Genomic DNA, 18,459 nt, shown 5'->3' with positions numbered 1-18,459 from the left:
AACCATTTATTAATCATTACTGCCACATTTGTAAATGTTAGTAAGCTAGTCATTCACACATGTATATATATTTCCTTAAACATCTTGTGTTGTGTGCTTGTTCTTTTACCAGGTAAAATAACAAGATGCCCACTGAAGAAAAAGCTTCAAACTGTAACCAGTGCCTGCAACATTGTTCAGGTTATCAGTCAACCTACCAGGGGAGTTACAAACATGCAGTATCCACATCACATACAGATGTAGTGATCAAAATATAGTAGCCATATCTAGAAAAATCAAAGTTCCAAAGGCTGGGCCTAAAATAGTGTATAAGGGGTCATACAATAAGTTTTGTAGTGATTCCTATGTTGAATATGTAAAGAATATTTGCTGGTGTGTGGTATGTAATGAGGAGCAACAGGCTCTGCACTTGACACATTTATGAAATTGCTTATTCCAGATACTAAAAAGCATGCACCCATTAAGAAAATGACTGTAAAAACAGTTTAATCCCCATGGATTGATGAGGAATTGAAAAATTGTATGGTCAAGAGGATTGAGGCGAAAGGAATGGCAAATAAATTGGCAAATCTGATTAGCAAACATACTGTAAATGAAGAAATTGCATGACTAATACAAGTAGGAAATTGTACTATGAAACAAAGATGAATGATATAAAGAATGATAGTAAAAAGCTTTGGAGCACCTAAAATGAAATGTTGGCAAAATGGCGAACTCGGCTCCATCATTCATTGAATCAGATGGCTCATTCATCACAAAACCCACTGATATTGCCAACTTCTTTAATGATCTTTTAATTGGCAAGATTAGCAAATGTAGGCATGGCATGGCAACAAAATATTCTGAACCCTCACAGCCATGCATAACTGCACCAAATGATGAAAGACAAGCATTGTAATTTTGAATTCCGTAAAGTGAGTGTGGAAGAGGTGAAACAATTATTGTTGCTTATCAACAATGGCAATGCACCTGGGTCTGACAACTTGAATGGAAAAGTACTGAGGATGATAGCGGACCATATTGGCACTCCTATTTGCAATCTATTCAATCTAAGCCTACAGGAAAGAGTGCCCTCAGGCCTGGAGGGAAGCAAAAGTAATTCCACTATGCAAGAATAGCAAAGTACCCTTTTTCTGGCTCAAACAGCCAACTAATCAGCCTGTTACCAAGCTTAAGTAAACTCTGGGAAAAATTGTGTTTGACCAGATACAATACTATTTCACAGTAAACAAATGAACAACACGCTTATAGGGAAGGGCATTCAACATGTACAGTACAGCACTTACACAAATGACTGATGATTGCCTGAGAGAATCTTTGAATAAAAAAATTGTGGGAGCTGTTTTGACTTCAGTGCAGCTTTTGATATTATCGATGATAATCTGCTCCTTGAAAAACATATGTGTTAAGGCTTTAAATCCCCTGCTATATTGTGAATCAATAGTTACCTGTCTAACAGCACACAGAGTGTGTTCTTTAATGGAAGCCTCTCCAACATAATCCAGGAAGAGTCAGACATTCCCCAGGAAGAGTCAGACATTCCCCAAGGCAGCTGTCTAGGCCCCTTACTTTTTTCAATCTTTACTAATGACCTGCCATTGGTTCTAAGTAAAGCCTGTGTGTCTATGTATGTGGATGACTCAACACTGTACACGTCAGCTACCACAGCTGTAACGCCCATCGTTTGTAGTTGAAGAAGTGGACCAAAGCACAGCGTGGTAAGTGCTCATGATGATATTTTATTTTCAAGAAACACTCAAACAAAATAACAAAAGGGAAAAACGAAAACGCACAGTTCCGTCAGGCACATACGCTAAACGGAAAATAACCTCCCACAAAACTCAGGTGGAAAACAGGCTGCCTAAGTATGATTCCCAATCAGAGACAATGATAGACAGCTGCCTTTGATTGGGAACCACACTCGGCTCAAACACAAAGAAATAGAAAACATAGATATTCCCACCCGAGTCACACCCTGACCTAACCAAACATAGAGAATAAATAAGATCTCTAAGGTCAGGGCGTGAGAACAGCAAGTGAAATCACTGCAACACTTACCAAAGAGTTGCAGTCAGTTTCAGAATGGGTGGCACAATGTAGTCCTAAATATTTTTTACAAAAAACTAAAAGCATTGTATTTGAGACAAATTATTCACTAAACCCTAAATCTCAACTCAATCTTGTAATGAATAATGTGGAAATTGAGCAAGTTGAGGAGACTAAACTGCTTGGTGTAACCCTGGATTGTAAACGGTCATGGTCAAAACATTGTCGTGTCTTTGGGGTACCATTAAACTGAAGACATGTTTATCAATTAACTCCCTGTAATTATTATCACGCGATTAAACTGATTAATCGTTTAATTGTAATTAACTAGGAGATCGGGGCACCAAGGAAAATATTCAGATTACAAAGTTATAATTTTCCTAATATAACTTTCCTATATTATAACATTATATATTATATTCTATTATAGTATAGGCCGATTATCTTCTGGTTTAAATGGTGTATTTTACCTCGCGTCCAGTCTCATTCCAAACGTCGTAAATTGTTGTATCTGCACGAACCCAGTCTTTACTAAGAGTCATCCATACATCAATTGTCTTAAAATCATTTATTTACTAAACTAAGTAATTCACATAAAGTATACAAACAGTAATTATCATCACAAAGAATTGGTAGAGTAATGTGCCCTAGTGGTCTAAACAGGCATGGCTGGTCTGTTAGACAATGGGTCATAAACGGTCAGCTGAGGAGGTACACAGAGTTCATTAATATTAACAATTGACAATTGAACGCTCACTCATTCGGGAACAATTGCAATCAACATATATTTACGCTCAGTGTGTCGTCGGGATCCTTGTTGGAGCGTCGTTCGGTTGGAGAGTTCTCTCTCTCTCTCTCTCTCTCTCTCTCTCTCGGTTAGAATGGATCTTTCAAAGCGACATTCATTAATATCGTCATAGAATGGGTGTTTCGTTGGTCTTCGCGTTCAATGATATAATTTACTTAGCTGCAGACTAATAATTAATATCAAAGACTTGTTCTTATTCTGTCGGTATCAATAGTCTAAAAGTTAACCACGTGGTATAGTTCACTTTCAGTAGAATACTTGGATGGTCAAACCTATTGGCCAACTCGCAATGGAGTGGAGGCCGGGTCTGAAGAAAGTAGATCAGAGTATAGTTTTATAGTGAACATGTCACATGACGCCTGGTCCTGTCTGTGTCCCTGGGGGCGTGCCGATGACTGAGTTAAGCTTGGTACAGAAATATAATTCTATCACATTAACATCAGTACATAGCATCTCAATGTATTACAAATAGCTTTATCCTTATTAATAAATTCTATACAACCATGTGGTGCAAGTCTCATCGCTGAGGCTATTATATAAACCGTTTTATGGTAATATGGCTATATTGTCTCTTCTGAGTATCACAAAATTGTACCAAGCGGACCAGTTCGTAGCTGGATTCTTCACCAGTCTTCCATACCTTCTCCAGAACACAAATGTCGCTTGGCACCCCAATTCTGTGAGTTGGAAGAATTTCCTGTGTCTCTCTATGGGCCATGTGGCCAGAGACTCTCCTGGAATTTTACCACTCCTTCACACAGGGACTGGGTGGGGGAAGGTAGGTTGGGGGATGGTGCAAAGGGGGGGAGGGGGTCAACTGTCCTCCCTGTACTCAAAGAGGCCAACGTCATGACAACATATTGATGCAACAGTAGCTAAGATGGGGAGAGGTCTGTGCATAATAAAGCGCTACTCTACTTTCTTAACATCGCTATCAACAAGGCAGGTCCTACAGGCCCTAGTTTTGTCACATCTGGACTACTGTCCAGTTGTGTGGTCAGGTGCCACAATGAGGGACTTAGGAAAATTACAATTGGCCAAGAAAAGGGCAGCATGGCTGGGCCTTAAATGTACACAGAGAGCTAACATTAATAATATGGATGTCAATCTCTCATGGCTAAAAGTATAGGAGAGATTGACTTCATCACTACTTGTATATGTTGAATGCACTGAGCTGTCTGTTTAAACTACTAGCAAACAGCTCAGATACCCATGCATACCCCACAAGACATGTCATCAGAGGTCTCTTCACATACTCCAAGTCTAGATCAGACTTGGGAGAAGCACAGTACTACATAGAGCCATGACTACATGGATTTGTATTCCACATCAAGTAACTCATGCTAGCAGTAAAATCAGGTTAAAAAAAACTGATAAAAAAGACAACTTATGGAACAGCGAGGACTGTGAAAAGACAAACACACACGCATACACCCACACACACACACACATAACAACATATGCACTATACACACACATACACATGGATATTGTGTTGTAGATATGTGATAGTAGAGTAGTGGCCTGATGGCACAAAATGTGTTTTGAAATGTAATGTAATGTGTTCACTTGTACAGTACTGGTCCAAATTTTGGACACATCTATTCATTCCAGGGTTTTTCAAAATTTTTACATTTTTCTACATTGTAGAATAATAGTGAAGACATCAAAACTATGAAATAACACATGCGGAATCATGTAGTAACTAAAAGAGTGTTAAACAAATTCTTCAAGATTCTTCAAAGTAGCCAACCTTTGGCTTGATGACAGCTTTGCACACGCTTGGCATTCTCTCAACGAATTTCATGAGGTAGTCACCTGGAACGCATTTCAATTAACAGGTGTGCCTTGTTAAAAGTCAATTTGTGGAATGTCTTTCCTTCTTAATGCATTTGAGCCAATCGGTTGTGACAAGGTAAGGGTGGTATCCATAAGATAGCCAGCCCTATTTGGTAAAAGACCATGTCCATGTTAGGGCAAGAACAGCTCAAATAAGCAAAGAGAAATGACAGTCCATCATTACTTTAAGACATGAAGGACAGTCAATCCGGAAAATTTCAAGAACTTTGAATGTTTCTTCAAGTGCAATAGCAAAAACCATCAAGCGCTATGATGAAACTGGCTCTCATGAGGCCCACGACAGGAAAGGAAGACCCAGAGTTACCTCTGCTGCAGAGGATAAGTTCATTAGAGTAACCAGCCACAAAAATTGCTGCCCAATGCTTCACAGAGTTCAAGTAACAGACACATCTCAACATCAACTGTTCAGAGGAGACTTCGTGCATCAGGCCTTCATGGTCGAATTGCTGCAAAGAAACCACAACTAAAGGACACCAATAAGAAGAAGAGACTTGCTTCGGTAAAGAAACATGAGCAATGGACATTAGACCGGTGGAAATCTGTCCTTTGGTCTGATGAGTCCAAATGTTTGATTATTGGTTCCAACCGCCGTGTCTTTGTGAGACGCAGAGTAGGTGAACGGATGATCTCCGCATGTGTGGTTCCCACCATGAAGCATGGAAGAGGAGGTGTGATGGTGTAGGGGTGCTTTGCAGGTGACACTGTCTGTGATGTATTTACAACTCAAGGTACACTTAACCAGCATGGATACCACAGCATTCTGCAGTGATACGCCATACCATCGGGTTTGTGCTAAGTGGGAATATCATTTGTTTTTCAACAGGATAATGACACAACAAACCTCCAGGCTGTATAAGGGCTATTTGACCAGAAGGAGAGTGATGGAGTGCTGCATCAGATGACCTGGCCTCCACAATCACATGACCTAAACCCAACTGAGATGGTTTGGGATGAGTTGGACAGCAGAGTGAAGGAAAAGCAGCCAACAACTGCTCAGTATATGTGGGAACTCCTTCAAGACTTTGAGAAAATCATTCCAGGTGAAACTGGTTGAGAGAATGCCAAGAATGTGCAAAGCTGTCATCAAGGCAAACGGTGGCTACTTTGAAGAATCTCAAATATTAAATATATTTTGATTTGCTTAACACTTTTTTTGGTTACTACATGATTCCATATGTGTTATTTCATAGTTTTGATGTCTTGGCCAAACTTTTGATATATATATATATATATATATATATATATATATATATATATTTGTAGTCGGAAGTTTACATACACTTAGGTTGGAGTCATTAAAACTTGTTCTGTGAGGAGGAATGGGCCAAAATTCACCCAACATATTGTGGGAAGGTTGTGGAAGGCTACCCGAAACCTTTGACCCAAGTTAAACAATTTAAAGGCAACGCTACCAAATACTAATTGAGTGTATGTAAACTTCTGACCCACTGGGAATGTGATGAAAGATATACAAGCTAAAATAAATCATTCTCTCTACTATTATTCTGACATTTCCCATTCTTAAAATAAAATGGTGATCCTAACTGACCTAAGACAGGTAATTATTACTAGGATTAAATGTCAGGAATTGTGAAAATCTGAGTTTAAATGTATTTAGCTAAGGCGTATGTAAACTTACGACTTCAACTGTATATATACACACACTACCGTTCAAAAGTTAGGGGTCACTTAGAAATGTCCTTGTTTTTGAAAGAAAAGCTATTTTTTTGTCCATTAAAATAACATCAAATTGATCAGAAATACAGTGTAGACACTGTTCATTTTGTAAATGACTATTGTAGCAGTAAACAGCAGATTTTTTAGGGAATATTGTAACGCTCGTCGTTAGAAAGAGAAGTGGACCAAGGTGCAGCGTGTTAAGTGTTCATGATACTTTATTACAAGAAACACTCAAACAAGAATAACCAAAAGCAACAAAACGAAAGCAAACAGTTCCGTCAGGCACAGACACTAAACAGAAAATAACCTCCCACAAACACAGGTGGAGAACAGGCTGCCTAAGTATGATTCCCAATCAGAGACAACGATAGACAGCTGCCTCTGATTGGGAACCACACTAATCCAAGTTTATCATTTTAAAAGGCTAATTGATCATTAGAAATCCGTTTTGTAATTATGTTAGCACAGCTGAAAACTTTTGTTCTGATTAAAGAAGCAATAAAACTGGCCTTCTTTAGACTAGTTGAGTATCTGGAGCATCAGCATTTGTGTGTTCGATTACAGGCTCAAAATGGCCAGAAACAAAGACCTTTCTTTTGAAACTCGTCAGTCTATTCTTGTTCTGAGAAATGAAGGCTATTCCATGCAAGAAATTGTCAAGAAACTGAAGATCTCGTACAACGCTGTGTACTGCTCCCTTCAGAGAACAACCCAAACTGGCTCTAACTAGAATAGAAAGAGGAGTGGGAGGCCCCGGTGCACAACTGAGCAAGAGGACTAGTACATTAGAGTGTCTAGTTTGAGAAACAGACGCCTCACAAGTCCTCAACTGGCAGCTTCATTAAATAGTACCTGCAAAACACCAGTCTCAATGTCAACAGTGAAGAGGCGACTCCGGGATGCTGGCCTTCTAGGCAGAGTTCCTCTGTCCAGTGTCTGTGTTCTTTTGCCCATCTTAATCTTTTATTTTTATTGGCCAGTCTGAGATATGGCTTTTTCTTTGCAACTCAGCCTAGAAGGCCAGCATCCCGGATGTAGCAACTACAGATTGCCCCTTTCAATCTATCAAAGTGTGCAAGTTTGGGCATGTGTTCATTAGGACTATGGATTTTTATGCAGCTGTTGCAAGAACACTTTTTCACTGGCTGTCCACTGGTTTCAAAAACGAATGATAGGTATCTTAAACTTCTTGAATTCAACCATTATTGGGTTCAAAAACACATTTAGATTTGTGAATAGCCATTCACAACAACCACAGTCCGTACGGCACAAATAGCTAAATGAGAGAGCAGCAGTGTGATTCACATCAATGCTATGTAGATACCAATAATAAGTGAGATCTGTAACACCGTAGACACCACTGCTGTCATCCTTACCTCCAAGCGTTTATTCAAGGTGGATAATCTTTGGATGCCGACAGCAGTCGCACCATTGAATGACATAGCTTGGACTGTAGCCTACAAAACTCTATTCCTGCTCTTTTCCCGCGATCTATCAAACACATTTGGTGTGTCATCATAGTGGTCTCTGACTTGTGGTCAGACTTGCTCAGGTGGAACAAACTTAAACTTGCGCCCTTTTCAATGCTGATTTTGTCACGTCCTGACCAGTATTAGGGATTATTTGTAATTGTAGTTTAGTCAGGACGTGGCAGAGGGTATTTGTTATATGTGGTCCGGGGGTTATGTGTAGGTTAGAGGGGTGTTATATTTATGTGTTCCAGGGTTTGGGTGTGTGTTCTGGTTTTTGGTTGTCTAGGGGTTTTCTGGTTTGTGTATTTCTTTGTTGTCTGTGTGGCTCTCGATCAGGAACAGCAGTACTTAGTTGTTCCTGATTGAGTGTCATATATTAGGAGCTTGTTTTCACCTGGGGTTTTGTGGGTAGTTGATTTTGCACTGCTGTGATATAGCCTGTAAAACTGTCGGTTTGTCCTTCGTTGTTTTCTTGTTTTTCCGTGTTCTCATTATTTTAAATAAATATGATGTTGAGCACGCAACCCGCTGCGCCTTGGTCATCCCTACACTACGACAACTGTGACAGATTTGAATGTTATTGAGAAAACAGAGAAGTGTCAAAGATTTTTTTTTGCAAACATCCTTTCTGAATTTAAAAGTAATCCTCGAAGTAATCATCTAGTTTTACAAAAGTATCTGTAATCTGATTACAATATATTTGCTGGTGATGTAACAGATTACAGTTACCATTTTTTGTAATCCCTCTTTATAGATGACCATTGGTTTATATAATACCTTATAACAGCCTAACTACATTCCTTAATGTTTAGCCAATGGCTACATTAAGGAACTGGCAGTCTCACTCTCTCCCTCGCTCTCTGTTTTCTTCTATTGAATTCATTATACAAGCTTCTGTGTTTGTCAAAGAACGATGCTGGGACTAGTTTATGTGGATGCGGATAGAGTTCCAGCTTTGTGATTTGTTTGACGGTGCCACACGCATATGCGTATCTTTCTGCCAAGAAGTGACAGGTTCTATTTTGCGAATTAAATAAGCGGGACTTTCCAGCCTTCAGTGCAGTGTCTATGAAATGTAATCTGCCACCAGAGTCACTTGTTACTACAATTTATAAACTCACTCGCTGGGCTGAAAAGGTTGAGATTCAGAAGTTAATAAAACAATTACAATACATTGACAGTCCCCGAATTGACATTTATTGTAATACTTGATGATGTTTAGTAAAAAGCATAGTATAAATGTCAATTAGATGGCTATTGGTATGTTATAAAAGCCAATCTAATGACTTGTTAGGCTATATTGCAAGTAGCCTACTGTCTACAGTATTCAGGCCCCTTTCCACATTTTGTTACGTTATAGCCTTATTCTAAAATGGAATAAATTGTTTTTTTCCATTCATCAATCTACACCCAATACCCCATAACGACAAAGCAAAAACAGGTTTTTATACATTTTTGCAAATGTATTGCAAATAACATTTACACAAGTATTCAGACCCTTTACTCAGTACTTTGTTGAAGCAATTCTGGCAGCGATTACAATCTTGAGTCTTCTTGGATATGACGCAACAACCCTGGCACACCTGTATTTGGAGAGTTTCTCCCATTCTTCTCTGCAGATCCTCTTAAACTCTATCAGGTTGGATTGGGAGTGTCACTGCACAGCTATATTCAGGTCTCTCCAGAGATGTTCGATTGGCCACTCAAGGACATTCAGAGACTTGTCCCGAAGCCACTCCTGCGTTGTCTTGGCTGTGTGTTTAGGGTCGTTGTCCTGTTGGAAGGTGAACCTTCACCCCAGTCTGAGCTCCTGAGAGCTCTGGAGTAGGTTTACATCAAGGATCTCTCTGTACCTTGATCTGTTTCCCTCGATCCTGACTAGTCTCCCAGTCGCTGCCACTGAAAAACATCCCCACAGTATGATGCTGCCACCACCATGCTTCACCATAGGGATGGTGCCAGGTTTCCTCCAGACGTGACACTTGGCATTCAGGCCAAAGAGTTCAATCTTGGTTTCGTCAGACCAGAGAATCTTGTTTCTCATGATCTGAGAGTCCTTAAGGTGCCTTTTGGCAAACTCCAAGTGGGCTGTCGTGTGCCTTTTACTGAGGAGTGGCTTCCGTCTGGCCATTCTTCCATAAATGTCTGATTGGTGGAGTGCAGCAGATATGGTTGTCCTTCTGGAAGGTTCTCCCATCTCCACAGAGGAACTCTGGTGCTCTGTTAGAGTGACCATCTTCTCCCCCGATTGTTCGGGCAGCTAGCTCTAGAAAGAGTCTTGGTGGTTCCAAACTTTTTCCATTAAAGAATGATGTAGGCCACTGTGTTCTTGGGGACCCTTAATGCTGCAGACATTTTTTATACCCTTCCCCAGATCTGTGCCTCGACACAATCCTGTCTCGGAGCTCTACAGACAATTCCTTCAATGTCATGGCTTGGTTTTTGCTCTGACATGCAGTGTCAACTGTGAGACTTTATATAGACAGGTGGGTGCCTTTCCAAATCATGTACAATCAATTTATAAAAACATCTCAAGGACGATCAATGGAAACAGGATGCAACTGAGCTCAATTTTGAGTCTCATAGCAAAGGGTCTGAACACTTATGTAAATAAGGTATTTCTGTTTTTATTTTTACTAAATTAGCGCAAATTCTACAAACTTGTTTTTGATTTGTCATTTTGGGGTATCGTGTCTAGATTGATGAGGAACAATTTTTTTGAAGAAAGCTGTAATGTAACAAAATGTGATAAAAGTCAAGGTGTCTGAATACTTTTCGAATGCACTGTATATATATCACTGTATATACAGTGATGCACATATATTTATTTATTTTTGTTAATTTCAACCATAAAATATGGTCTTTGTAGTGACTGGGTGTATTGGTACACCATCCAAAGGGTAATTAATAACTGCACCATGCTCAAAGTGTCACGCCCTGACCGTAGAGAGCCCTGTTATTTCTCTATTTTGGTTAGGTCAGGGTGTGATTTGGGTGGGCATTCTAGATTTTGTATTTCTATGTTCCATTTCTATGTTGGCCTGATATGGTTCCCAATCAGATACAGCTGTCTTTCGTTGTCTCTGATTGGGGATCATATTTAGGCAGCCTTTTCCCACTGGGGTTTTGTGGGATCTTGTTTTTGTATAGCTGTTAGAAGCCTGCAAGACTTTTAATTAGTTCTGTTGTTTATTGTTTTTTTTTCTGGTTCACCTTAAATAAAATTATGATGAACCCAACTCACGCTGCGCCTTGGTCTACCCATAACGACGAACGTTACAAAAAGGGATATTCAATATCTGTTTCTCCCACCCCCCCAATGTATCGATAGGTGGCCTTCTTTGCGAACCTCCCTGGTTTTTGTGGTTAAATCTGTGTTTAAAATTCACTGCTCAACTGAGTGACCTTACAGATAAGTGTATATGTGGGGTACAGAGATGTGTGGGGTATAGTAATCATGTTAAACACTATTATTGCACACAGAGTGAGTCATTTTTACTCCTGAACTTATTTAGACGTGCCATAACAAAATCGTTGAATACTTATTGATTCAAGAAATGTCAGCTTTTCATTTGTATTAATTTGTAAACATTTCTAAAAATCATAGTTCCATCTTGACATTATGGGATATTGTGTGTAGATCAGTGACACAAAATCTAAATGTAATCCATTTAAAATTCAGGCTGTAACACAACAAAATGTGAAACATTAAAGAGGTGTGAATTCTTTCTGAAGACACTGTATCTGTCCCAGACAACAGCCCCTCATGCCATAATGTTACTTCACGCAGTTAGAAATAGAGTTGTCCCACAAAATGATATTGATATTTTAAGTAGAAATTGTGCACTAGTTATTTTGTTACATTGACAAAGTAATTTCTGAATATTATAATTTTTATTCATGTCCCTCATTTTAAGGTCAACCCTGTTACGGGAACTGAACTCTCATTTTATTATGGTGAAACTATTCTTTTTAAATATTTTTTCTCTCCAAAATAAACATTAAACATTTATAGTGAAATTATAGTGTAAAAGCAGGTGAGTTTGTTCAAGACTCTTAGAAAGAGAGGTTCCAAAACAGTTCTTCAGCTGTCCTCATAGGAGAACCCTTTTTGGTTTCAGGTAGAACCCTTCTCACAGAGGGTTGTACATGTACATTGAACTCAAAAGGGTTTTACCTGGAACTAAAAGGGTTCTACTTCGAACCAAAAAATTGTTCTTCAAATGGTTGTCTTTTGGGGACAAATTAAGAACCTTTTTAGAGTTTAGATATCAATTTTTCTCGAAGAGTGTACTCTTTTTGGCCATTTTCTGGTGTTTTGTGGTGGAAAATTGAGCATAACAAGTCGCGAAGCTTGCATTCAATTGCCACTGCCTGTTGCACACAACAAGCTTCCATTCCCCCTGTCACAAGGGGATTTATGGCTGATTTAAGATGAAATCGTCAACCCTGTTACGGTCAACCTGTTACGGTCAACCCTGTTATTTTATTTGGCACTGAATAGGCACTTTCTTTAGTCATTATTTAAACCTCTTGAAACAGAATGCTAGAATTCGTTTTTTTTACCAACTTACACATCTCAAAAGGCACCGCATTGGTGAATCGACCCAATAACGTCCTACTCTCCTACTGTCTTTCTGACTATTCTAGCCTTGACAAGCCAAATCCAACTCCACTCCTTCAAGTAGGACTATTATTCACTTAACAGTGGAATGCTTAACAGGATAGGAATACAAATGAAAGAGTTTTAAAATAGCATGATCGTAAACAGAGGAAATACGTTTTACCTGATGTGTCTCCATATGGCTTTGGTGGTTTGACAGTCTCCCCTAGACTGACGCTGGCCTTGGTGGTGCTCAGCCTTCTGGGGTGAGGGGTGGTCACCACTGCGAACGTCCTCTGGGGGCTCTTGGTGGTGGTGGTGGTGGTGGTGGTGGTGGCCATGGCAGTGGTCAAGGCCTTGGTGGACAGCGTGGAGTTGGCCGCCGTTTTACCCTCACCGTTCTCAAAGTTGTCCTCTGTCCCCGTGGGTCCCCAGTCGATATATCCGGCCACCGTCGTGGTCCTGCCGTCCTGAGATTTGTCATCGCTGTCCCATTTCAGCTGCCTCCTCGCCCTCAGTAATAACCTCACCACGTCTGTTTTGTGCCCCATGGGAAGATCTAGCACTGCTGCCAAATCCCCCACCTCGGTGGATGTGTATTTCAACCGGCACTCCTTACATGGCTGTCCTTTATGTGCCAGTCTCCTGTGCTTTTGACCCCTGAACTTTGGCCCTGGCCCTCCCATATTGTCTGGCGGTGGGACGGGGTTGAGGAGCCGGCGCGCCAGCGGCCTCACTGTCCTCCAATGGAGCATGTTGGGAGTATCCCAGAGGGGTGCCGAGCGGAGCCGGGGACGAGGCACAGGTTTGGGGATGAGCTTGATTCCTAGGCCCTGACTGAGGGGGCTACACAGGGAAAAATCCAGGGTGAGGTGGGTCATGGCCAGGAGGATCCACACCCGAAGCCCTACACAGCTCCCTGGCCGTAAAGCCGACATCTGACTGGGGAAAAAAGGACAGAGGACATTTTAGATTTGGCATTGGTTCACATTTAAAACCAAAAGGGATAGTAGTAGTTTTGTTGATGAAGGGTTGGTTTCCCAGACATGGATTAAGCCTAGTCCTGGACTAAAAAGCACTTTCAATGGATTGTACATGTTTTTTAGTTCAGGACTAAACTTAATCTACATTTGAAAACCATCCCAAAGGGCTTTTCAACTGTGAGATTGACACCACTGAAGTTATGTTGATGGTAGTCTCATTACCTAGACGATGAAACTGTTCTAAAATGTATGTCGATGTAACATTGTGTAGGTCTGCATCTGTATTCCACACTGACCTGCTTCTCAGGCAACTTTCTGCTCTCTGACTAAGTAAACTCTGGCAAATTGAACTCCGATAATAATTTGTTTAGCGGAGCACCTGACATTACAAAGGTCAAACACAAAATAAATGGTGTAATTCATTTTCAAAGATTACGGCTTTAACCTCTATTGCTTTGTCCTGTCAAACACAGCAAGGATTTATCCTTAATTTTAGAGGTTTACTTTTTCAATCCCGCCATGATTAACTGTCGAAGGACAAGGTCAGCCCTATTTTAGCTGATCATAATATTCAGCATAATCATGTCATATAGAATGTCATCTTGATTCCCAAAGGGCAATTTGATTATGCTGCGAGAGTACTGAAAGATGTCATATAATATAAAGTCAGAGTTAGACATGGCTTGATGTGAATATGATATTGAATATGAAAACGTAAAGCATACACAGCGAGGTGACTTTGTGCTTATAAAATATCAACAACAGACTTCCAATCTCTTCCTAATATGGGTATGTCTCAAGGGAGGGCATGGTGGTAGTATTGGCAGATTTTAACATTTTGTTTTTGTTGTTATTGATATCTGTAAACAGGACACCGCCCCACTACTACCTTTAACATAAAAATTAATACATTTTGTATCTTTTTAGTCATCATCGTCATTAAAATTGCATTCATACTAGTATTTTCTCAACATAATGAGTCATTTAAAACCTTTACATTTTAACCCCTGTGAAATTGTACCCTGTTTATAAACCTCATGAGACTGTACATTTACATTTTAGTCATTTAGCAGACGCTCTTATCCAGAGCGACTTCCAGTAGTGAGTGCATACATCTTTTTTTTTTGTACTGGCCCCCCGTGGGAATCGAACCCACAACCCTGGCGTTGCACACACCATGCTGGCGTTGCAAACACCATGCTCTACCAACTGAGCCACAGGGAAGCCTGTGTAAACACAGTGAAAGTAGAATGAGACTCTGCACACTAACCAGCAGTTGTTTTCCATGCAAGTTTGAGAATCACAGTCATCATTAAACATCAAAAAAGCAAAAATGCACAGTGGAGGAAAATGAACTGTAATACATTGTGCGAGGTCCTTTTGAAGTTCTGAGAGAATACATCAAGTTTCTCATCGGAAGTCCCATAGGGCGGCGCACAATTCGCCCAGCATCGTCCGGGTTAGGTGAGGGTTTGGCCGTCATTGTAAATAAGAATTTGTTCTTAACTGACTTGCCTAGTTAAATAAAGGTTAAATAAAAAAGAAATGGTAATGTCTGGTGACTAGGATTGGTCCTGCTCTCAAACCAAACTGTGTTTACTTCCTAAAAAGCACACTTGAAGTGAATCCACTCTCACCTAAGACTATTGTCTGAGGGCTCTGGAAGGAATATAATCTCCAATAAGGGAAGCAGTTGTTTCGCGTCCTGAGTAATATCAATTCTAGCAGGGGATGGGAATGTTTAATGACCACCTTGGTTCAGCATGTACCCCACTGCTCTACTGGGTTCCAACACAGCCACAGGGAAGAGTGTTCTGTTACAGCCCTATCTGGGTGTGAGTTATCATGAGTATTAAAGGGAAATGGTTGTTGTACAGATGTAGGATCTTAATTTGCAGGAAAACTTTCCTGCAATGCAGGACATTTAGAACATGTTGTGTATTTGAGGTTCAAAAATGATTCTGAAGTTTGTAATTTCCACTTCGACATTTTAGACAGATTTTCCTTTATGAAAAATTAATCAAACCCCTACAAAAATTTCCATTAATTATACTCCACATAATAATTCACATTTTGTGTTGCTGCATGATTCTTTTCCTGCTGCAGCAAACTGGCTCGATTAAGATCCTACATCTGTAGGTCTAGTGGTTGCCATATCTAGCCACATCCCCTGGTACAGTCGGTCATATTGATCACCTACAGTGCCGTAATCAGGAATGTGCTGCTCTATGAAAGCAGTAAGGTCATTGTATTTGGGGTTTGTAAACGGGATGACATATGAAGCTTGATAGATACCTCTGCATCATGAGCATTAGCATCTGATTCGCCGCCATCAAGGAAAGGGAGCATGGCTATTGGCAGAAAGAACTCTGTGGGCTTAAATTACCATTTCCCAGGATTTGAATTTGTTTTATATTACAGTAATCTAAATATATATTCTATAGGTGATGATGTTGGTGATAGCGAAAGCCATCACAGGAGATGATAGCCCTCTAGCTTATAAGTATCATGATCAGCTGACATTGACATTCAGCTTGACACTTGTGACCAGATTTCTATATGGGAGTACAAATTCACAGCATGGGAAAGTTATTCTGCTTTGAAAGTTGATACATTTGTTATCCCACTTAGGAAACAAGTAGGAGAAAAGGCCCTTTGAAAGATTTGTATGAGATTTTCACACTTTCAAGAGACACTTTCTTGTCTTTGTTTATGCCCATTCAGAAGGTAGCAGGTTGCCTAGCGGTTCAGAGGGTTGGGCCAGTAACCAGAAGTCGCTGGTCCGAATCCCGAGCCGCCAAGGTAGAAAAATCTGCCGTTCTGCCTTTGAGCAAGGCAGTTAACCCCCAACATCTGCTGACGTGGATGACGACTAAGGCAGCCCCCCACCTCTCTGATTCAGAGGGGTTGGGTTAAATGCGGAAGACACATTTCGGTTGAATGCATTCAGTTGCAACTGACTAGGTATCCCCCTCCCCCATCCCCCTTCCTTAAATCTAGATGTGACGAAAGTGTCATTTTAATGCAAAATTAATTTACATTTTTAATTACGCTGCCATTTTTTAAATCATATCCCCGTCCTTGACTTTTCCTAAATAAGTCTATATAACACACTGTTGTTGTTAGACTCTTAATATTATAAACATAAATTGTGTTATAAGCCATTATAAGAGGACATAGAACGCCAGTCATCGAAACTACACCTAAACTATATTGAAACTAATTTCACACACATAATAATAGAGTTATCTTAAAGACAAGATTAAATTGACAATAGTCTGATGGGTGACAATATTATAAATAGTTAAATTTTCAAAGAATAATCTGATGAACAGTGCAGCTTGGAATTGACACAGAGGCAGGGAAACAGAGTGCCAAAAATGGACTTTTTCAAGTCCTCCTACAGAGTCACAAGCAGGTAAGACGTTTTGATGTCTATATAGTTTCAGAAAGAGCAGATTCGACAGTTTCCAAATCACCTATCCTTGCCAAACAACTCTTAAAAATGCTGTGATTCCATGCGCTCCCCACGTGCACTCGGAACACTCAAAGCACAGTAGTCTATGTGACTAGTTTCAGGAAACTAGGCGTATGTTGCACGTCACTACTTCAGAGGAGAGGCATTTGAACGTAAACATACGTTTTCGATAAAAAATCGTTTTTTTGGCAGAAATACCTTCTGGAGCATGTGAACTTCCATGTGCCTTAATAATAAATGTGTATGCCATCTGTAAATATGAATACAATTGTTAAATTACGAGCCTAGTTGGTTTAGCCAAGGAAAAAGACAGGAAAGAAGTTTTGAAATCAGTGGAATGCCCGGTGGAAGCAGAGTATGATAGCTAAGGAGATGCCAAAAATTCTGCTGTTTGATTACAAATATGCAGATGGAGTGGAAAAGAGAACCCACAGAAGGCTGTTGTATAAATCAAATTAAATCAAAAAGTATTTGTCACATCCGCCGAATACAACAGGTGTGGTGAAATGCTTATAAGCCCTTAACCAACAATGAGGTTTTAAGAAAGATACGTGTTAAAGAATTTACCAAAATGAACTGATGTAAAAAATAAATACATTAAAAATCTAAATAAATGAAAGAGCAACAATAAAATAACAGTAACGTTTACATTCACTTAGGTTGGAGTCATTGAAACTCGTTTTTCAACCACTCCACAAATTTCTTGTTAACAAACTATAGTTTTGGCAACTCGGTTAGAACATTTACTTTGTGCATGACACAAGTACTTTTTCCAACAATTGTTTACAGACAGATTATTTCACTTATAATTCACTGTATCACAATTCCAGTGGGTCAGAAGTTTACATACACTAAGTTGACTGTGCCTTTAAACAGCTTGGAAAATTCCAGAAAATGATGTCATGGCTTTAGAAGCTCCTGATAGGCTAATTGACATAATTTGAGTCAATTGGAGGTGTACCTGTGGATGTATTTCAAGGCCTGCCTTCAAACTCAGTGCTTCTTTGCTTGACATCATGGGAAAATCTAAACAAATCAGCCAAGAACTCAGAAAAACAATTGTAGACCTCCACATGTCTGGTTCATCCTTGGGAGAAATGTCCAAACACCTGAAGGTACCACGTTCATCTGTACAAACAACAGCACTCAAGTATAAACACCATGGGACCACGCAGCCATTATACCGCTCAGGAAGGAGACGCATTCTGTCTCCTAGAGATGACCGTACTTTGGTGTGAAAAGTGCAAATCAATCCAAGAACAACAGCAAAGGACCTTGTGAAGACGCTGGAGAAAACAGATGCAAAAGTATCTACATCCACAGTAAAACGAGTCCTATATCGACAACCTGAAAAAACGGTCAGCAAGGAAGTAGCCACTGCTCCAAAACCAGACTACAGTTTGCAACTGCACATGGGGACGAAGATCGTACTTTTTGGAGAAATGTCCTCTGGTCTGATAAAACAAAAATAGAACTGTTTGGCCATAAAGACCATCGTTACGTTTGGAGGAGAAAGGGGGATGCTTGCA

At 40.0% G+C, this 18,459-nt stretch overlaps 1 protein-coding gene across 1 annotated transcript in view; it reads right to left on the bottom strand.

Annotated features, from left to right (window-relative positions):
- Positions 1–18,459, bottom strand: part of ajap1 (adherens junctions associated protein 1) — an 89,574-nt gene that overhangs the window by 39,217 nt on the left and 31,898 nt on the right. The window contains exon 2 of the mRNA XM_014135425.2: positions 12,654–13,411. Within this exon, the coding sequence (XP_013990900.1) occupies positions 12,654–13,411 (758 nt within the window). The remainder of the gene's footprint in view (positions 1–12,653; positions 13,412–18,459) is intronic.

Source organism: Salmo salar, chromosome ssa13, assembly GCF_905237065.1.
Source record: "Salmo salar chromosome ssa13, Ssal_v3.1, whole genome shotgun sequence".
Classification (NCBI taxonomy): Eukaryota; Metazoa; Chordata; class Actinopteri; order Salmoniformes; family Salmonidae; genus Salmo; species Salmo salar.
Note: the sequence above shows the minus strand (reverse complement) of the source record. Positions and strands in the feature narration are given on the sequence as shown.